We start from the raw sequence: 22,992 nt of genomic DNA, 5'->3' as shown, positions 1-22,992 counted from the left end.
CAACACATTCAAGACAACATCATTGTACACACTAAAATTAAGCATCATAAAGACAGTTATCCTCCGGATAATTATATCAAAGTTTCACTGACACTTTGGACAAATCTGTGATAACACTTCAGCTTAATATAGTGACCAATTTTAACCAAACACTTGTTTAACATATTGTTGTGCAATATGGATTTAATAGTAGTTTAGATCTGTAATCTTAGTGTTTTTCATTAGTCTGTAACCTTTCATTGTCATTTATCTAAACTATGTAAGCATTAAGTCTGTGGGATTATGACCAGTATGCCAAGGTCAAGTCTGTTAGAAAAAAACCAGGAGTCTCTTTATTAACAACATATTTGAAATGTACTGTAATTTCTAAACATTCCTCAGGAATGTAATTATTTTTCAGTGCCACAAATTTCAGTACCACTACTTGCAAATATTGTATGAGAGAAAAAGGGTTTGAGAACTTCAAGGGTATTGGCAGTAACAAACTGAGCAGAGGTCTTTGATTGCAAAATACAGCCAGTTAACCAAGGGAATAGATTGCCTAGACAGTGGGGAGTACCTACTGCTGCTAGTCTTTAAGAGCAGGTAAAACAGGATCCAGGACACATGGAGGTGGAGCTGACCCTGCCTTACACTCCAGGATTGTCCTTCCACAGTCACTTGTTTCACTGCAGTCCTTCCTTGGCCCTACCCCTTATGTATTTAGCTTTCAGCTCATTCTTAAAGCCTCAGCCACTCTTACATTCCAGAGACCACTCAGAATGACATCATGAACTGGTGTAATACTCCTATTCTGCATGTGCATTATTTTCTTTCACTTGCCTCTTCCTTGTATTTTAGGGAACATACCTATGTATGAACATGTTGTGTGCATGCATGCATAGACATGTTAATTTTAAGCACAAGGAGGTCCCATTCCTGATCAGACTTAAAATGACTCCAAAATAAATGTTTGGTAACACATGCTCCTTAATCAATTGTATGGGTACATCTCACAATGTCATCTCACAGCTATGATGCAATGGGCAATAGCTGAGACTGTACAGTACACAGAGGTGATACATTTCTTTCTAAAATAAAAGCATGAGTAAATACCTAATAGCAACACTAGCTTACATTATGTCATCGGTTTTGAAGAGGAAATTACTCCACAGATTAATGAGGAATTCTACATGGAAGTCAAAGGTATGATGTAGTCTTACTGTGTTAATCAAGGGCTAAATATGATCTGACCTTCTTAAAACAGCCCAGCCTTTAACAGACAGAAGATTAAAAAAAAGGCAGAATACAAGAGTCCATATTTATCTCTGATGTAACACCAACAAAGCCAACAGAATTCCTTGAAGTTCAGTGTGCCTCAGAGCACCACATGGCAAGTGCCACAGGTCATCCTGTAATCTGCAAGGTATGATGGATCAAAAAAGCAATGACATTTTCCGTTCCTATTTAGGAAACATTATACTAAGAAATAAGATATCATAGGACTACATCTCAGAAAAATGTCTGTTTATTACCATTCAACAATGGATGTATCAATTCATTAAACAATTTTACAAATTCAAATATGAATATACTTTAGGAAGCCCTCTGGAACGAAGAAAATCACAAGGTTTCCCAGAAAAACTGATTTTTTCTACACTGTACACAGTAAACATAATTATGCTGTATATAACTCTCTTGAAAAGCAGTGAGAAATTAAATAGGTTATCATTTTATTTTTCAAAGCCCTAAAACTTGGAGATTATTCATCCATCTGATCAAGTCAGACTCACTATACTGATCACCAGACATAGTGATTCCCTCCTCCTTAGTGCTGACACTAAACATGATAGTGTTCCCAGGCCCCCCTGAAGGTATGTTCTAAAGAGAGAGACATTAATAGATAATGAATGGGAAGAGAACACATAAATACCTTTCAAAAAATTAACAAACCGCGATTTCCTCAGACACACAAGCAATAAGAAAAAGTCACCTAGTACCTTTTTAGGAAATACCTCTAAAATGTCTCAATTATAACTTGCTTCTGGCTTCACACTCCATGACAAGGACCACTATTTTCTTGTGACGATAAGGCGTGTCCACTGTGGCCGAAGTTGTTAGCAACTGACAACACTTCACATTTAGCATTTTCAGTCCCTGCGATCAGGATCTCTAACCCAAGTGCAGCATTTGCAAAAGAACAAGACCCTTGTCAACAAACTGGGAATTCAGCAGTCCTGGGGCGGGGGACTAAAGGACCTGTTACTTTCCTGCTATTTCCAGAGCAGGTCTGTGTCACGCTGTTTACGTCATGCATCATTCATCTGCTGTGATGAAATGTAACCCCACGTTTTAAAAAAAGACCTCTGCAACAGTGAGGATACTATATCTCTGAGAGAAGCGTTTCACATATTTTCCACAGGCATCAACTGCTCCTGCTTCTATTTAAATCTGTGTGGCCCTCTTCAGAGGGCATTATTCACTTCAGGAAGTCCATTCAGAAGGTGCTGAGCATAAGAAGGGGAGAAGCCAGGATGGCAGCAGACAGCAACATGGCTCCTGAAGAAAAGCCGAGCACTGCTCCTGTGAAAAGGGCTGTCCACAAGATCCGAATGGCCAGCCAGGTCTTCAGCTTGGCACGAGGTTGGCAGCAGTGGGCATCTGACCACCACATAAAGCAAGAGCAAGAGCCCTCTGGATGGGTCCCCACTGCAGAAAGCTCATCAGTTCAGCCTGTACAAGAAAGTTCCTTTCAAAAATGGCAAATTCCATCTGTCAAGAGGGACCAAGAAAAAGATGATGAAAAATCCTTAGCAAAGAAATGGGTGACAATAAGAGATGCTGAAAAAAAATCAAGGGAATCAGATGAAGCCCTCAAAATGTTCAGCATTAAAAGCAAAGAGGTGACCAAAACAGTTGTCAGCAAAGCCTACGAACGAGGGGGTGATGTCAGCCTCCTCAGTGAAAGATACGAGAACAACAACAGCAGCTCCGAGATGACCAAACTCAAAGAAGAATCAAGTGCTATTGACAAAATTCTTAGCAGCAAATTACCTTCAACCATAAGGAGAAAGTGTTCAAACGTGGTATCAGAGCTGACCAAGGGCTGGGAGAAGATGGAAGAAGAGGACAAAGATGGGGCCAAGGAAGAGCTGCTCCTTAAGTGCCGTGATGACAGCCTGGATGCCCAGGACAGTGGCTATGGGGAAGCAGAGGACAAGCTTGAGCAGGAAGACAGTGACCGGCAAGTGACGGCTGTGAGGATTAAACGGCCTGTACCATCTCTGTAAGTAAAGAATCTTCATTACATCAACACAAATGGCAGAGGGATACAGCTTTCCATGAGGAAGATGGGTGGGGAAATGGCAGGAAGTGGTCAACGATAAACTATTATTCTTGACTCAGAAGAAATTAATCCAAATTCAGGAGACCTTTCACATATCACTTTGTGTTTAAGTTAGTCAACAACATCAGACTGCAGCCCAGGATTTTATATGCTATGTACCTAATACACAAAGTCAGGAAGTTCTATTTGGGAGATATTAATTATATTTAATTTTCACACTGGTTCATCAAAATAACTACTTACTTCTTAATACTTCAGTCCATATTTCAGAATCACAAATTTTATCTCATCTAGAGCCCTCAGCTATTCATTTATTTCATCAAACGTTGTCTAAATCAATATATTCGACGAGTAATATTTCCAAATACTTATTCATTATTTTGCTTAGTATAAATTGTAAATATTCTCAGGAGCAATTTGCAGAGGGTGTCCCAAATTAATGTTGCAGGAATTATTTCCAAGTACTTCTTACCAAAAGTTGGGTTCACTGCTTCTCTTTGGAAGCTTTCCACGAATTTGGAATTCACCAATTCAAAGAAAGGAAACCTTCACAGTATCTTGGACCCCAAGTTCATACCATATTTTAATTGCCTTTCCAGAAATGAAAAACTGGATCAGCACCAATGATGAAAAACTGATGAAAATGCCAAAACAGACTTTGTGATCTTTCTGCAGACAGACAGGCAGGCTGTATCATGGCCCCTGTTTTGGTTTTACACCTCACTACTGATGAGCACTACCATGACTAACACAGTTATGGATTTCAACATACAGCACCTTTTAGCACAGCTAGCTGAACACACACCCCCAGAGCTATTTTAGCTATTCAGATGGGATTAGAATGATGCTTTGCTGTACAGCTGAGCAGTCAGCTCCTGTAAGAAGAAAATGGTTAACAGCCCAAGTGAAAAAAGCTCTCCAGTAACGTAGGGCTTGAAAGTTTGTGGTACCTGCTTTTGGTAAGGACTGTGTGCACCGTCCTTTCACAGAAGTTAGGACCTCAAACCAAAGATCCCAAATATACAGTGGAAAAAGGATACATTTGCAGCACTTTTCTGTAAACAACTTCAATTAAAACAATTTGCTCAGTTTCAAATATTACAGTAGAAAAAGACCAACTTTCTAGCTTCTGTTAAACTTTCATTTCCTTTGTATGTCTACCTAGAAAAAAGATTGATAAGCCATATTTACTGTGGTCCAAATGATTGAAATAACACCCTCTGTGTTACTTAGAGCTCTCTCTTCCACTGAAATCGGACACAAAAATAATTTTCTGCACTTACAGTGCTGCTATCAGGACTGGATTTAACTATTCCTTTTTTAAAATTATTTTACAGCCTCAGAATATCATATTTCAGCCTGCTACCTTTACGAACCTTTCAATGTGGTTTAATCTTCTTCAAAAACTTCATAAGTACACAGTTATTAAAGAGTATCTCCCATTTTCCTCTCTATGTTCCAGGAAAAAAGCATCAGTGCAAGTATTTTGTTTTCCTCACATCAGCACCTTCATTATTTCCAGCTGCACCACTTACTGGAATAAGGTTGTTTCCTTGGTAGAAGGCCTGTTAACTCCTACTGGCATAAGAGACACTATTTTGTTCCAGCTTAGGAGCAAAAGCCATGCAGCAAAGGGATATGAAACTCCAAACATTAAAAGGAATTCATACCTTTCCCCTACAGACAGAATCAGTGTGAATATGCAACCTGGACATTATTTGCCTAGAAGGTCAGAATGCATCTAGCAACTAGAACACATTTAGGATGATTGTTCTGGTTAACAGGTTAACTTAGTTGATTGTTACACGTAAAGCACTTCTTACAGTGGATGAAAGTTCAAAACTTCACTTTGGATGCACAATCCTTTGTGTAGGTGCGGTAGAAACATGAAAAAATGCTTCTATGTGTACACAACTCACATTGTTAACTTATCATTAAGCTAAACAATGGCAAAAATGGCACTCCAGCCACCAGAAATGGTTAAATTAGAAGATGCATTAAAAAAGTAGGTTTTTTCAAGCCCACATGAGGCACGATAAAAGCAAAAGGATAGATAAGACGGTGGTTTTCTCAACCACTAAGAAGATGATTTGGATGAGGAAGGTGATAATAATATTCTGCTAGAAAGGAAAATTAGTTTCAGTAGAAAAAGGAGGGAATACATTCTAGACTGTTAAATTAAAGCAGACAACAAAGATTTCACAGCCTTCTGCTGTGTCACTCCCCCTCTTCTCTCCACTCAACCTGGGGAACTGAAGCTCTGGGACTTTCTCAGAGGTCATAGTCCCTGGAGAGAAGGGGGAGCAGCTGGCTGTGGCTGAGGGATAAGCCTTCCATGATGATATCTCATCAACTCCACTGAAACTGCTGGCATCAGTTCTTTGAGGCAATTTTGATTCACTTAGGATTTTTTCCCCCCCCTGCCTTAACTGATACCTTCCCCCATGAAGAGCTGGTGAAGCAATCTGAGCTTCAGCTGGAGTTCAGACTGTGCTGCACAGGGTTTCTGAGGCCTTTGGAATAGCCATAAGCTTCAGGAGACGAATTCCTTTGCATAACCTGTGCCCACAGCTCCTCTGGGCAACGAAGGCACAATTCAGGCGAAGGGACAAAGGATCACAGCTTTCCCTTTCTCTGTATGACAATAGCTTATATAGAGGAGCACTTAGTTTATTGTTGGGAAACCAAATTGTGTAGCTTTATCCCACTGGTATATCTTAATGCTTTCCTGCCAACACCTACCTGTTAAATCACTTACACACACAAAATCACAGGTACAGACACACTGCCTACTCTCAGGATGCTCCGTGTCACACCACAGAAAGGTGCACTTACTTGGCAACTCAGTATGCTCAATTCTTTTGATGTTTTTTCACCAGATTGATAAGGAAGAGTATTTTGGAGTTTTTTAAACACAGTTTCTCAATACAGCTAAGCCAATCTTAGGGCAGCTCCACAGGTAATAAAGTAGCGCAGCTCTCCCAGTTCTTTTTCTATCCCTGGCACTAAGTGTTTGCAATTCTTGCCCTAACATAGCCCTGCCCAGTACTGGCATTTTTCTGGTGCACAGATCTGAACTGGGGACATCTCTATGACTCCTATTCTCTATTTCAACCAGCTTAGTAGAAAACAAAGGACTGTCCAAACAGCAGGGGAACAGAATTTTCTGCAACTTTGCAGCCCTGTGTACTGTTTTTCTAAGTGTATCTTGATTCTCCAGCATTACTGTTAATATTCAGCTGACATTGCTGGAGAGGTCTCAGAGCAGCTTTTGTGGAGTAAAAATACTAGAAAACAAATTACTTTGGCACAGCCACAGAACAGCATAGTCCCTAGCTGAGTTCTGTACGTACACACAGACAGGACGTGGACAGCACAAAGACTAGCTCAGACTATCTATAGCTCCCCCACAACATGTGGGATTGGCCACGAGAGGAAAGAGCGTCTGCCTGCAATCATCCAGAACTATTACACACACACAGAAAGAAAGAAAGAAAAAAAAAAAACTCTGAAGGTCTTTCCTTATCCTTTGACCTTGACACTTTAAGGCTTCTACCCTACCCATGGGAATGTGAATTTTTGACTTCAGTATTTGTTCAGAACCATACTTCAAACGCAGAAGCATAGACAGAGCTACTGCACTCGATTAGCTTTTTGTTGTTGCTTTAATCATTGACATCTATTACAGAGGACAGATTTTTCTAGGCACTACCCTCTAGTTTTCAGCCAGGTCATACACTTACAGCAATCAGCATCTCTAACCTCAGCTCAGGCACATTTCAGGCTTGGCCAGGCAGGCAGGAATGGGAAAGGTACAGAAAGTGCAGGTTATCAGCAACATACTGCTTTGCTCCCTTACAGAATTAAGTCATTCTGGGGAAAAGTTTGTTAAAACAGGCTCAGATCGGGGCTGGAAGGTGGTAGTGTAGACAGGATAAAGCTGTGATCATGGAACTTGCCTCTGAGTGCAAACTGAATGTGGACGAACAGCCCCTACAGAACTAATTTAGAAATGGTGAACTCATGCCACCTGGTGGATTCCAGCTCATCTCAAAAAACACAGTAACCCAGTTACAGCAGACCAATAAACAGCAGAAGTGCATCAGGAAACGAGGAGCTGCAAAGCTCAGGTGTGCTCTGTGTCTTTCAGCGCCAGCCGGCTGGGCGAGGAGGCGCGCAGCAAGGCGCGCAGGAAATGCAGCGCCGTGCGCAGCCTCAAGGACAGGTGGCAGGAATGGGCCGACCAGCACATCATAACGCAGAAGCTGAACCCCTTCAGCGAGGAGTTTGACCATGAGCTGGCCATGTCCACGCGCCTGCACAAAGGAGATGAAGGATACGGCCATCCCAAGGAAGGAACCAAAACCGCTGAGAGAGCCAAGAGAGCTGAGGAGCACATCCACCGGGAGATCAGGGACATGTGCTTCATCATTGAATCCATGGCTAGGCCACGGCCCGACGGCAAGATCCAAGTCACTTTTGGGGAACTCTTCGACAGATATGTTCGTATTTCAGATAAGGTTGTTGGGATTCTGATGAGAGCCAGGAAACACGGGCTGGTGGACTTTGAGGGAGAAATGTTATGGCAAGGAAGGGATGATAATGTCATAATTACTTTATTAAAATAAGTAGGCTATAACCAGAACAACTTTTGGAAAACTTTTCTCCCCTTCTCCCTTGCCACTAGCATTTACACATATTGAATATAAGATTCCCCTGTTCACCACATAGAAAAGAGTATTTTTTGAAATACGTAATTTATAACTAATGCATGATAACCCAAGCATCCAAATGGACTTCATTTTGTACCAGAAGTGCTTGCAGGACAATTAAGTTAATTACTACATGAAAAATAAGGAGAAAAATCTATATGAATATAAGCAGCTGATGATAAAAGCCCATAGCAATATAAATAGCTACAAATTACTTCCAATTTCTACTTCTTCTTACATTAAGATATTCCCAGCCTATTTAAACTGGCATATCAGGAATATGAAATATGTCAGATCAGAAGCTGAATGACAATATAGACTCAGACCAAGTTTTTGATCACCAAAATGGTCTTGTGCATGCATTTCCTAATTAATTTATTTATATACAAGTAAAATGATCTTATTTTAATACAGAATCAAGGATACCACATTGGTTCATGTTACAAGCAGGATATGCAACTACTACTGCAGTATTATCTTGTGGCAACTGTTGACCCAGCTTTCTCTTACATATTTTGTAAAAATCCTTCTTTTTATAAATGGGGTTTTATATATTTATTGTATTTATATAACTAATTTTTTAGATAGTTTCATAAACTTATGGAGGTTGGAATGTAATGAATAAAAAAGTTTTGATTAGACAGCTACCTAAAAAACACCTTCTATGCAACACTGTGCAATGTCGCATCTGATTATCTACGCAGATACTGTTCCTTTAAGTACAGGGAAAAATAATATGTATCATATAAAAACTAGCCAGGTACTTGTACTTTTGTATACAGCAAAAAAGTTGACTAAAATCATCAACTTCCATTGAAATGTATCTCTGTGAGAAAAGAGAGAAACAGTGCTCATAACTTTGAGTAAAATGTTGCTCCGCATTACACAGAAATACTGACCTAACTTTACAGCATTTGCCATTTCAATGCTACTGAAACAATGTATTTCAGTCCAGATGATGCTGAAGAGGACTAAATGCTAATGAACTAATATTTCTAGGACAACTCTGAGACCTCTGTAAGGTCTCCACTGCTTACAGGATTAGAGAGACCACTATTTCTCTACTACAGTAAAAATAGCTCTCCTGGTAAAATGTGTGTATTTCACAAGAAAACCGTTTGTTTCAGAGCAGATGCCTGGGCAAATAATGAAAAAGGAAGTGGTCTTTTCCCCCTTAAGATTCTTTCAAACTGAAAGAGCAAATATCTTCTTACAGAAGTAAAGGTCTATGAACATCTTGTCTCTCTGATAAAACAAATAATGCTCTTTTGAGTACAGGTACTCCAGTTTGAAGCTCCAATGTACAAATAAACAAAATGTTTTATAACTTAGTGATACAAGAACTGACTACTACATCTATTCTATGTAAATCATTAGTATTTTAGGTATAGTTATATTATGTGACTCTAAGGAAGAAAAAATTAATTGTAAGATGGAAGCAGTGAAGCTCATTTAATGTTTTCTTGAGATGTCTTAGACTACTCAAGCTGAACTACAAAACTTCTATCTTAGTGCAATACTTATATAATTTTTATCTGCATATTCTTAGCTTATTATGTCTTTATATAATGACCTTTAAAGCTGTCTAAATTGTCTTGACAAAATTTTGTTGTCAAAGGAATACATGAACTATAAATAAAACCCTTAATTATTTCTTGGGTTATTCTGCCACACACTAGAAAACAAATACGTGCACATATTCTGTGAACTAAAATATCAGTAAGTTGCTTCAAAATGTAAGCACATTCTTCTTCTCACAGGCTGTTAAAATATTTCCTGTGAAGGCTTCTCTGTCCAATGCACCAGAAAAAGATTTCAGGGCACATGGCAACAGACCTTACACAAAATACCTGTGCAAAGAATACGCACTAAAGGCATGTTAGTGTTAAGTGAATTACGTATTTCTGCTCATGAGAATTCTCATCCTACCACAGGAAACAGCAGCTGTAACAATGTAATTACTGCTATACTTCTTCAAACTATAGCTCACTGCAGATAACGTAAGCCTCCCATTCAGTCATCTCAATGTTAAAACCTATGCAAAATAAACCAAACCCTAAACTTTTTCTATTCTTCCACGCAAACTATTTTATTTCCAATCGGATGAGAAAATCACGTGACATAACTACCCTCCACTATTTACCTTTGTGTAGGCAGTATCATGCAAAACCTTCCAATTTCTGAGAAGAATTTACCTTTTTTGTCGAAGAGAAATATTAAATATTGATGTAAGTTATGGTGTATGGAAGCATTTCATGTAGGTTATACACTTTATAACATTTTTTCACATAAAGCTGTGTGACAAGTTTATCCATGAAAAGTAGGAGAAAATACATCTGAACTCATTAAAAACCAACCAAACAAAAGTACTCCATTAATTACCCAGCCTAACTCTACTAGTATACTGTGTTACATTCCCGTGAAACTAGCACAAACTCTGCCAAATTTAAAGATTCTAAGCAGAGAGATAATAAAGGTCAAAACCTGCTTGATTAAAGCAGTCTCTGTAAATTTTTATTTAAGACCTGCTTTCCTAGTTCTGACTTGATTTGAAAATAAAATCCTTAACCTTTTAGACAATGAGCAACTCTCAGGTAGTCTCATGGTAGCTTAAAGTTGCACATTATTTTCTTAAATACTGTATTCACCCCCAAAATGTTTTACTTGAAACAGCGCTCCTGCACTCTCCTGTCTAAGGCTTGTGTTGCTTTTGCACATCCTTGGTAGTGAAAAACTTGTCTCTTTTTCTGTAGGAACTTACATACATTTTTCATATTCTAACACAGCTATCAAGCTTAAGTGACAGCATAGAACTTGCATCAGAAGAAATAAATTTGATGTTTACACCTTTGTATTTTTCAAAGTCTTACCACAGTTGCTGCAGTGGCTTGAAGCGAGTGGATGTTCACTGGACATGTATCCCACCCAGCAGAAATCAGCTCCCTCCTCCACAGCAATAATTCCTTCTTTAAAAATGCTTCTGTGCAGCCAAGGTTCAGTAACACAGCCCATTTTTAAAACAGGGGAAGGCTATTGAAATAAAATTTGCTGTAGTGAACAGCATAACATTTGTGGATGTGTTCAATCATCACTGATCACAGAACAAATACTGGCAAGCCCTAGTCCAACACATTGCACCACCCCAACATCTCAACTAAAGCCACTGCTGACACCTCAGGGCACAAAGCAGTTTAGCATTCAACAGCATGTGTACTATTAGCAGTGTAATGATCACAACAGAAAACAAACTACAATTACGAAGCTTGTCAGGTAAGCAGGACAGCAGAAAGCAGAGCTGGCACTGGCACTTCTGCAGTGAGATAGCCAGCAGGACCACTTTGTTTTGCACATACTACACCAAGTGTACACCATTTCCTTGGCTGGACAATTCCTCTCTCTGCTCCAGAACCACAGTGTAGCTCTGTATCATTGCAGTAGCATGTACTCTTAAGTGGAGAAAGAGGAGAGGTTTGTTCCCTTAACCGAGCTCCAAACTGCAGAGACAACAGTAAAATACCCTGATGACATCTGTTCTTTTATGAAGGGAGAATATAAAAGTGAGATTTAAGATTCAAATACTGAAGAATACATTATTATTTTTTTATTTGAAGTTGAAGGACTAGTCAGTGTTTTTATTCATCTTCCAAGAGCAAGTTTTATGCAGACATTCTAATTCCTGTACAAAAAAATAATTGCAGTGCAATATAAACAGGTGAGCAGGAAGATGTAAGCACAAGCCATATGTCATAAATTATGACCTTTTTGCAGGTTACACAAAAGCAGTAACTCACAGATAGGATTTAGAGCCAAAAGATGATACTTTAAGAACCCCGTGTTTGGATCCCAGGTACCCAAACAAAACATCGAGTTACTCAGTGAATCCATCCAAGTACTGTATGCTGAGACACAGCCTTCTGGCAGTGAACTCCAGATAATGGGTCTCATAAGCCTTCAGCATACAGCAAACCCCAACTCTTTGCAATCACCTTGCCAGGGGAGATGGAAAGGAATTCTACTGCAGAAAAGGCATAATGAATTGAAGGCAGGAGGGACAGTAAGACAGTGCCTTTGATCTCATCTATACAATTTTTTATGTGTGGCACACAGAAATTAACTAAACATCTGGTGATAAAATTCATGGTCTTTCATAAGTAGACATGCACTGCTCTCTATAGATCCCTTACACAGCCAGTTGCTTCACTAGGTGTTGCCACAGTCACTTATGCTTTAAATCAAATGTCCTGCTACTCCTTAACTAATATTTTACAAGCATGACTGCTACTGTACTGCTTACTAAACGCTATCCTTGATTTCCACTTTTTTGCTTCCTATTTGCTTTTCCAAGACTGCTCCAATACTTGGAAACATTCAGCTACTGAAGATTTTTGTGGGCTTTCATTTAATTCTGCAAAGTATAATTCTTTATAAAATTTTTCACACCAGCCTGTAAGAATCTAAAATATGCTTAATTTGCAATATGAGCTTAGGATAGAGACTGTGCAGTTGAATTAATGGTTTTGTCAGCAAGACTGAGACTTTTGTTTTCCCCTCTCCCTCTTCAACATGGTTAAGACAATGTATTTCCTTCCCATTGCTTCTCACTGGGCTTTAAAAAGCCCCAAAAATGCCAAGAAAGATGAGAAAATGCATCCTATGTGTTCAGTTATTACATGAACAGCAGAAAACAGCATCTGTGCTTCTACATAAACTCCACCTTCTAAATAAACTCCAACTCAAGTTTATTTTTACATATATTTAGATTTATTTGCTATACATCACTGTGAGCTTATAGTACTTAAAATCCATTACAGGATTTTTTTTTGTTGTAATAATCAGTTGTAACTCCACAAAGACAATAATACTGCTGTGGAAGACCAAAGGGGAGAAAAGCCATTTCAATTTATTTACAGGTCCTTATTTTGTAAACATTTACTCTACACACTGTACTAAGTTCTAATAAGGATAAAGAGATATACATAGAGACAGGAAACAAAGCCCCTGTTTTTCTATTCATATTGAGCATTAGCATATTATAGATGAAACGTCTGCCCTTTCTCATTACCATAGCAGTAAGCTGTCTTCAAATAAGTTTTTTTTTAACTTTCCAGAAATGTAAATATTTTGAAATAATATACAACTACATCTATGTAAGCCAACCCATTTGGCTTTTATTCCATTTCTAGAATAATTTAAAGTGCTATAAGCAACCCGTCAATCAACACTTTTCTATAATAACAAAACTACTTTAAACATTAATTTACAAGATAATATACAATGTTTGTCTGAAATAGCTGAAATTTCAGCACAAAGTCAGTCACTGTCACACTTAACAGCAATTTTTTTGTTCTTTTTTGTTTTGTTTTGTTTTTGCAGAACATAGAATAAAAGCTTTGAAACAAACAGGTTTTTTGAGCTGTTATTGCCACAATGCCTTATCAATTTTTCTACAAAAGTGGACAAGAGCTACTGGAACTGTATTCTAGCCTGTCATTTATTTTTTGAGGTCACATGACAGTAAGTTTGCATATTCCACAAGTCTACTGAATTACAATATTGTCTACTTATGATACATGATGTCATTTTAATCAGAGCTGGTGCTAATTGTAAATTTACAACATAGACCCACTCAAAAACATCACAAGTATTTTTTTCTTTGGACAGGAATAAGCTATATTCTTGGAGCTGATGTGCTACACGGCTACAACAGTATAACAGTATATATCTGACACTTTATGTTGAAGAAAGATGCATCTGTTTCTGTACTTTTAATGCCCTACTATAGCTACAATTTTTTTCACTGAGTTTTGCTTGCTTTAGCCTTTTAATTTTTTGGAACTATCATATTCTTACATTCTCTTGTTATTTTGTAAGTCTTTGCCACATAGCTCAATATTGTCAGTATTTGTCCCAAACCTGCAGATCATTAACAGCATGCGCAAAACACTCTTTAAATACAATCAGCATGCAGCTACAACACATATTAACTGACTTTTTTCTACACATGAACAATAAACAAGACGAGTGGCACTGTTGACTTTGGATATCTTCTAACTTCACCACGTGTGTACCGGGATGCGTTAAGAAGGAATGCTCAGCTTCTCATCCATTTGTGGCACCACTTGAATAACCCATCATTGGTCTGGACCAATCTCTGCAGTGCTGCTGCCAAATACCCACACGCAGCTTTCTTAGAGGTTCACAGAGGGCAACTTCATTCATAGACATAATTTGAATACAAAAATAATAAGCTATATTCAATGAAGCAGCCCCCTAGCAGGATTGCAGGAAAGGTGTGTGTGGGACACCTGGGAGGCAACTGTAATATGGGTAAGAAAATTTCGCAGGCCACAAGGCTCGAAGTAACTAACATTAATTTTTAGTCCACAAGGTCAATATTTTGTAAAAGAGTCTATAGCTTAGAAAAAGTATGGCAGTATATTACAGATGCGATAGCATGAAAAAACATCTATTTAAAAATAATAATTAATGGCCACATGGAAAAATTAGGAAAAAAAAGCAGATAAGTAAAATACATTATATTGCTCCTAGGGATTTTTAAGCTGCACTGATTCATGTCAGGTTTGGGACAATAACCTGTAGAAATAGTTAAATACTTATTCAAAAGCCCATATTTCTATGTCTTGAATAGTGAAGTCTTCTCGCTTAGAAAGTGTGTGATTCCCAAATGTTTTACATGAATGACTTCTTCCATGGTAGAGATCACCATCAAGCCAAAGAGCAAACTCTCCTCTGCAAGACAGACAATATATTAAAGCAAAAGACCGAGGGAGTAAGCATTGAATTTATAAATGTATTTTTCTTTCAAAATTCAGAAATAAGAAGGAATTAAAGAATAAGTTTTTAACACAAATACCTCATTGCTGTTGATAAATTTATGCTACAAAGATTTAATTTTTCTTTTACTATTTATTATTGATTTGGAAATATCCCTTTTGCAGATATTCTGAAATAAAAAGCTAACTAGAATTCCTTGGTTTTCAGTCTCTTCCATTTTTATTAAAAAGATGACATAATAGCACTTTTATATCTAAAGAGAATGCTGATAACAAATAAGGAAAACATTCCAGAAGCTTACGCACCTGCATGGGGAGGGAAACAACAGGACAAGACAATGTATGATTTCTGGAGACCTTGGCATGTTTTGGGATAGCTCAGTTTCAATTCAGGCCTCTTCTAGTTACACATAATTCTCACATTTACATCCTTCCACAATTGTAATATCTATCTCCTCTGAATACAGAAAGACACACATGGAAGTCAACCATGGATGGTATTATAACCATGCAGGGCTGAAACTTTATGCCACACTATGCTGAAGACAAACTTCCTGTCTAAGTTTTGTCAACATCAGAAGCTAAGCACCTGACATACTAAAGTTTCTTGTCTGGTAACTGTTGAGTCCTGAGCTACCAAACTGAAGTCAATGCAAATTTTCCTTTTCAAAGGTGTCCAGACAAACACTTTTAACAGACTCTAATTGTAACTTACCCTCCTCCACCAAAAGCAAGAGAGTCCATGTCTCCTTTAATGAAGAACATATTGTCTCCTGTCCATTTAAAAACCTAGGAAAAAAAAAAACAAAACAGACTAGCAAGTAAAAATATCTGAACTTTTAGTTTGGGCAGAAGGAAAACCAAACATCAGTAAAGACAGACTATGGGTGGCTAGAGGCCAGTTTAATCAAGTTAACAAGTTGACACAGAAAATTCAGGAAACAGATACTTGAAGAAAAAATTCTCTGAGGTTTTAGGCTAATTCAAATAAGACCATTCCAAACCAGGTCATCTTTGAGCACCAAAATTCCTACACAATGAAAAATACCATGAAAATATGCCCCTAAAAAGGATGTAGTTTGTGAATTTTCCGACAGACGCATGGAAGAATTTAAACAGTAGAAAAATCTTCAGTATTAACTAAAGAGTTGGGTTAAGTGTATTCTTCAGCATGCAAACACTACTGATTTACTGTGCACTTAAAGATTCCATGAAAAAAACAGTATGACGACTTTTTTTGGCCAACTTGTAGTATTTTTCAGATTTACTATTAGATTTATTAAGTATTTTAATATAATGCACTTGGGGAGGGTGGCAGGAAAAGAAGCAAAAGCATACAAAGTCATTACTACTTACCTCAAAATCTGGAGAAAAAGTGAACATAAAGGTCTCCCCAGTGCCATAAAAGCCATCACTCACTTTAAATGGTTCAGATGCTAATGCACCAAAAACCTGTAGCAAAAATGTAGCAGAGCAAGAAAAACTTCAGAAAAACTACATGGCATCCAAGAATCTCTAATGATAGTAACTGATAAACAAATCAGGTTGTGAATATCATCAGATTTGAAATTCACTCTGCAAATTTCACTGTACCGCTGCTTACACTGTATCACAGTTCTGAGTGCTCTGAGATACAGTATCATGCTTTGTTGCACAATAGAAAGTAGGAGTACTCTTCCTCAATAAAAAATGAACACAGCAAGAAAAAATAATCTAATGGATAAAAACTAAACCCATAAAACTCTCAAAAACAATGCATACATATTTAAAATTTCAGATCAAAAGTTCCTTATTACATAGCTCCTTTTTTCACTTCACTAGACTATTTTCAGTGAGTTCCTAGCTGTAACTGAGTTAATTTCCGTGTAATTTATTAATTCCAAATAAAAGGTAAGCACTGCTTACCCTGTCTTACAACAGAGACAGATTTTAACAGAAGGACAGGATGCCATCCAGAGGGACCTGGAAAAACTTGAGAACTTGGCCTGTGTGAACCTCATGAAGTTCAGCAAGTCCAAGTGCAAGGTCCTGTACCTGGGTGAGGACAATCTCCAACTTAAGCACAGGCTTGGAGGCGAACTCACTGAGAGCAGCCCTGAAGAGAAAATCTTAGGGATTCTTGTGGATGAAAAGCTGGACATGAGCCAGTGTGTGCTCACATTTTGTTGAGTTCAAGCATTAATCTCTTGAAATAAACTCTTAATTTTTAAAAACTATGCACAACAGCAAACAATTCATTTGATGCAGGTAGTACTGTACATTTGAGGAGACACTGCTTAGACTCCATTGGTATAGAGCAGACAAAAGACAGGACTTACATACCAAACTTTCTTTAGTCACAGTACTTACAGAAACTTCCTCATATTACCACTGCTTTACTTCTTTATGTTACCTTTTTTAAGAACAAAATGTCACTATGCTGACAAGCTACTTTACCCACGTAAAATGGTTCCTTTACTTCAGTGAAAAGGATTACCTTTGAACACATGTGTGACCAATGCTTACAATCTAAAAATCTGATTCTCTGGAACAAAGAGCAAATTCAGTCTAAAGACTTGAAGATCCATGAACTGAGATGCAAGTTTCTGTACCCTTGTTTTAATGCAAGTTCACAGGAAAACTAGCCCAAACTATTTTTTTTGCAGGGATAATTTATTTCATTCAACATCTAGAATCCAACACTGGGAAGATATTTCACTATTATGCCACTGTCTCAATGTCAAGGTTTAAGAGAGAAAGAAACTACTATATTTTTTTTTGCTTTTGGGGAAATCAGACCAAAATAAATGAATTGTTTGTTTTCCTGTTTCTAGAAGGCACCTATTTTTTTCCCCCCCCATATATATTTTTTTTTTTAATTCAAGGTAGGCTTGATATGAGTCCCTAATGTTATCATTACCTAGTTTTTTACACTTTTCATTTTCTAGCCCATTACTAGGTAGATGGACTCACGGGAATTTGTACTTCAAGACAGTATTTAATTTTTAGCTGATCTTTACTACCTGTAGTTCCACTACATGTAACTGTTAAGGTTAAAATTTAAAGATGAGTCAGAAAGAACTTAAAATTGCCGTAGTCATGTATGCCTATTCCATACTTTACTGTCTTTGCACATGCAAACTCTAAAAAGCAGCATAGATGAGACACTTTTTCCTTTTTGTTATTTCAAGCATCTGGGTCAGTAGACTAGACTTCAGAAAACTGGGTGATAACTTTTCTCTGTCAAACATTTTGTGACTTTAGACTGTACTTAGTATATGCAGATAATTGAACTTAAATAGAGCACCTTTTAACATAAAAATCCATACTGAATTCAAATGAAGTTTCATCAATGAATATAACAAAATGGGCTGCTGAAATACATAATATTCCATACTTAAATAACTACATGCACCCTTCCAATTATTTCTTAGTCCTCAAACTATCTGAGTCTCTGTATCCTAACTTCTTTTAAAGGCTCAAGTCATTCTTTGAGCAGGTCTGGTAACTGCACTACATTCAGGTACCTATGACATGTCTTACTTCAGATACCCTTAGGGCTGACACTACACCTAGTATGCAAATGTAAGTAAAAAAAGATAAAAGTAAATATAAGATTTCATTAACAACAGACATTCCTTGAGAGAAATTAACCTGCAGTTAAAGTAACAAACAGAATTGTGTCAAACAAACTATCTCAGTTCAGCCTCTACACAGGTGTAAACTTTTCACGTAACACTTATTCCAGTGTTTGTCTTGGATCATCTCAGGGGTGTTATCTATATAACCAGTAAAACACAAAACTAGTGCATTTTAACCAGGTAGAAAACCATACACACTTTACTCAAGAGACTCTGAAGCTTTATTTGTAATTATACATAAATGAAGCTATAAAGAACCTCAGACAGTCTCTCATATAATTCCCTACTCAATGGAGGACTGATTCAAAAGCCATTAGGTTGACTCAGTTTTGTCCAGTTCAGCTTTGAGTACCCTCAGGAATCAGGATTTGACAATCTCTCTATGTTCTATATGCTTCAAGTTCAGTCTTGAAAGATCACATTTTTGCTATAAGCAACGATAAAAGAATAAGGCTTTACAGAAAAAGCACAGTTCGCTTCCCAACAGTTATTTTAGTCCTTGAGAAGCAATGTCCATAGGACTTCTCCATGAGTCTGATTTTTGTGGCTAGTTGTTAGGATGGGTAACTAAAATTCCCATGTCCTAGGTTCCATGTCTCACACTTCTGCAGTGTGTAAAATACAGTCTGAAGAATGACTTATAATAAAACTAGACAGTCCTTGATGTGGTTAACTGCATTAATTCCACTTCTAGACCACCACTTATTTAGTGACTCATGTTGAGGAATCAGGTACCAATTTCTTTTTAAATGGCTGTCAGGGTTCACTAATAGAAGCATATACCAGTACATAGACAGACAATCCGTAATAATTGCAATGATGTAACTATAGATTCCATGGACACCTTTATTAAAGAATCTCCCAGAACTGACTGGAGAAGGCAATTTAGGTGGCTTTAGATTCCAAATTCCAACTAGGCATTGCTCAGCTTTTACACAATTAATGTTTGTGAAAGTTCAGTGGTTTTGCTGGTTGTTTTTTTTTGTTTGTTTGTTGTTTTTTTAACAGCTATTTAAATAAAATTGTTAATCGATCTGAAAAAGAAAGCAAGGCTGGAAAAGGTTTTTGAATAACAATTCAGTAGGGTGAGGCTTATCAGCCTTTAATGAAACATTATGAAAAGCTACAAGGTACACTTGCTCCTTACTCAACCTATTATCAACATAATAAAAAAGCAGTCTCCGTAAACATGGACAACAAAGAATAGTCTCTCAGGGGAAGCAGCCCAGGAAATAAATTCATTCTGGTTTAAAAGAAAAGTGCCTCAACCAAGGATACGACAATTCCAGTATCATAAACACCAAAGATACAAAGTGGGCAGAACAACAAATGCCAAAGAGGACTGAGCGGGTATGCTCAGCAAATGTCAAGAAACTATCTGGTCATAATTCCATCATTTTTCAAAAAGGCTGAATCTCATTTAGGATCTTCTCTGAACTAGAATCTTTGAAAACAGGCAGTGATTTTGGAGCATAAGATAGGAATAAACATCTGGTCTCTTAAAACCCACTTTTGAAGTGCACATATAACATTTATCTTAGCATACTGCTACTGAACTATTCCTGGAAACATTCTCCTATAAAGTCCTCAGAGCCTTTTTCAGTCATGGAAAGCAATTTTAAAGGACTATCTGCCAGGAAGATACAAGACATTAAAAATAAATTAACCTCTTTCAAAAAAATAATAGCTTCATAAATAAAATTAATTACCCTGACTAATTACCAAAGAGCATAGTCGGTTACCATTGTCCTATTTTTCATGATTCTAGATGCTTGCATGAAGAGGAGAAAGACTGTGCTAAATTTCCATATGTTTTGAACAGAAAGATAGTGCAAATTAATTTTCTGCTGTCAAACAGACATTTTTCATTAATAACATGAAACACAACTACTGAAAACACCACTCTCACTACACTGGTGAAGGACTGAGCATGTAAAACTTGTCTGAACCACTCCTTCCGCATATGCTGCTCACTAAATAGACATGGATTTCCCCCATTCCTGTGTGGAAACTAGGTAAGACTTGGCATATACAGTAAAGTATCAGTTCAGTGACTAAACCCAAAAGTTCAAGGCACACTTTCATACATATTCCTAGGTATGAGGCTGTAAGATGAGATTCACCAAGGTATGTTTCACAAAAAAAAAAAAAATTATCACATACCTATGAACTCCGTGTTTTGACTGGGCAACCATGACACTTTTTGAACATTCCAGCCAAGATGCTCATACACAGGAGGTAATATGAATGCTTTCATCAACAGACAATACTACATAGTGGTGGCAAGATAGCCCTATCAGGAAAAGGACATTTTTTTTCTGGGACGGATAATCAGGTACGAGGAAGCAGGTATATCTTACTAATTATCTTGAGAAGCTAATAAGGGAATTGGAGAAATCACCAAAGTACATTTAAGAGATTGATGAGTCTGTTGAGACATCTCAAGTCTATTCAATAGTTTTTGTCTTCAAGATTAAAAGGTAAATGAAGAAAAATCTTTTTAAAGAACTTCTGGGAAAGAATGCACTGCTAGCAGAGAGTTAGAAGGGATTTTTCTTTTTAAAGTATCCCTGGGGCAGAAGACAATGAAAAAATCAAGCTGTGACTTGAATAAGAAAACACACCCTTCATTTCTGTTTTCAGACCCCCTGAATTATATGAGATCATGCTTCCTGAAAATAAAAATTGTGGTTACCAAACTGGGATGGGTAAGTGAAGTGAATGCTACAGATTTTGCAGTGGTTCTGTCAATTTTTCATGGCAGCCATAACACGCTTCCACAAGCAAATACAGAAATTTCAGAAAAAGAATCAAGAAGTCTCATACTGCCTGCAATGTTCACCTGTTACAGGATTACGTAAGAGAGGATGTTTGCTATTCAAATAGTGAGATGTGAGCCACTTCCTGAAATTCATAACCCTGTCAGAGGAAAACAGAGCACAACGACACAGTCTCAAAGAACAAAAGTTAATGCAACAAAGGTACTACAGCTCTTGAAAGATGTTGGCTGCAGCCACAGAATATACCAAGAAGTACTAGACACAGCTGGCAATGACATTCTAACTCCACAAGATCTTCCAGCATCAGAAAGTTCTACAGACTGTATTTCTTGTGCCTTAAGTTCATTTAAAAAAATTAATTAATTGGTTATTACAAGATTCTTGCATTACAACAGCTAACTTACATCATTAAAGTATTTCCTAGATATGTAGTATGTTGGAGGATTGCTCAACAGTGAAACGCATTTCTAAGAAGAAAACTTGCTTGATACATACAATTTTATCTCCCATGATGGATTGAAGCACCTTTATATTCCTTTATACTCCCCAAACATTTTTCTTGATAGGTCCCCTACTTCCACACAAACATTTTCCTACCTGTCCATCACTGTCTTTGATAACCAACAGCACAGGTGTGTCTAATCCCATCATTGTCCGATACAAGGTCTTCAAGCTCATGCCATGCTTTGCAGTACTGTAGACAAGAGTCCATGGATAGCCAATAGTCCGTGGTGGAAGAGACTTTGTGAGCTATTAACAAGAAAATTACAACCCTTTATTTAATACATGCTTTATATTTAAGAATGTATAACATGTAAATGAAAGCAGATTATGTTCTGCTCAATCACTTTTAAGTGGGCTTAAAACCTAAGAATTAAACCTGAAGTTTCACATGTGTATTTTCTACTTTTTGTCACTCAAGCAGGTTTCTCTTCCTCTACTAGTGACCTGCAAAAGAATGATTTATCAACTAAAGAACATGAGTGTGTTAAGGTCTCTAAAAGGTTTATCCATATAATTATTCTTTCATAACAATATTGCATGTCCCACCAATGTCTTAGTATTGAGCAAATAGATCACTCAAGTCAGCAGGCAGCAAACTGAAGGGTAAATGCTGCTTGTTGCTCTGTTTCTGTGCTTTTTAATCCAAAACTTCAATTAACACATTTCTAATGAAATCACTTTGGACTGAACAGCAAGAACTGCAGTGTTTCCACTGATGTTTTCAAGAAAGAATGAAAGTACAGCAAAGACAGACAAGTGTCTGTCTGAATACATGGTGTATTCGAAGTTAGGATTTAAAAAAAAAGGCAACATTTTAGCTATGAATCATGCTCTGCGTAGACACTTAGACACACACAGGTCTATGGTGCCAGATGGGATCCACCCAAAGAAACAGACGGAGCTGGCAGATACGCTCACTGAGCCACTTCCCACCATTTATCAGTATTCCAAGATAACTGGGGACATCCCTGTTAGCAAATGTGGTGTCCATTTACAAGATGGGCTGTAAGGAGGATCCCAGGAACTACAGGCCTGTCAGTCTGACCTCAGTGCCTGGGAAGGTCATGAAGCATGTCATTGTCATCTTGAGTGCCACCACACAGCACATGCAGGAAAACCAGGGGATCAGGCCCAGCCAGCGTGGGTTCATGAGAGGCAAGTCCTGCTTGGCAAACCTGATTTTCCTCTATGACATGGTGACCTGCTTGGTGGATGAGGGAAAGGCTGTGAATATTGTCCACATGGACACCAGTAAAG

The 22,992-nt window shown here is 37.7% G+C and overlaps 2 protein-coding genes across 11 annotated transcripts in view; one reads left to right on the top strand and one right to left on the bottom strand.

The window, feature by feature from the left end:
* The first annotated feature begins 2,513 nt into the window (after positions 1–2,513).
* ABRA (actin binding Rho activating protein) lies at positions 2,514–10,103 on the top strand. The gene is made up of 2 exons (XM_042036058.1): positions 2,514–3,265; positions 7,476–10,103. The coding sequence occupies exons 1-2, from the start codon at positions 2,514–2,516 to the stop codon at positions 7,951–7,953; spliced, it is 1,230 nt and encodes a 409-aa protein (XP_041891992.1). The 3' UTR covers positions 7,954–10,103.
* A 2,672-nt stretch (positions 10,104–12,775) lies between these two features.
* OXR1 (oxidation resistance 1) overlaps positions 12,776–22,992 on the bottom strand; it is a 274,281-nt gene continuing 264,064 nt past the window's right edge. For all 10 annotated transcript variants that reach the window (XM_042036050.1, XM_042036054.1, XM_042036047.1 and 7 more), the window contains 4 exons: positions 21,829–21,981; positions 16,188–16,283; positions 15,547–15,620; positions 12,776–14,787 (listed from right to left, as the gene is read on the bottom strand). In XM_042036050.1, coding sequence (XP_041891984.1) covers positions 14,652–14,787; positions 15,547–15,620; positions 16,188–16,283; positions 21,829–21,981 — 459 coding nt within the window. In that variant the 3' untranslated portion in view covers positions 12,776–14,651. The remainder of the gene's footprint in view (positions 14,788–15,546; positions 15,621–16,187; positions 16,284–21,828; positions 21,982–22,992) is intronic.

The sequence above is a fragment of the Corvus kubaryi genome, unplaced genomic scaffold (genome assembly GCF_017639235.1).
Source record: "Corvus kubaryi isolate FWS band 111438036 unplaced genomic scaffold, C.kubaryi_AGA036_p1.0 37385, whole genome shotgun sequence".
Lineage (NCBI taxonomy): Eukaryota > Metazoa > Chordata > Aves > Passeriformes > Corvidae > Corvus > Corvus kubaryi.
The sequence above is the reverse complement of the archived record's forward strand: the minus strand, read 5'-3'. Positions and strand labels throughout refer to the sequence as shown.

Coding starts and splice junctions, on each gene's coding strand:
- ABRA (XM_042036058.1), top strand. CDS start 2,514: ATGGCAGCAGACAGCAACATGGCTCCTGAAGAAAAGCCGAGCACTGCT. Junction 3,266..7,475: donor AAACGGCCTGTACCATCTCT/GTAAGTAAAGAA, acceptor TGTGTCTTTCAG/CGCCAGCCGGCTGGGCGAGG.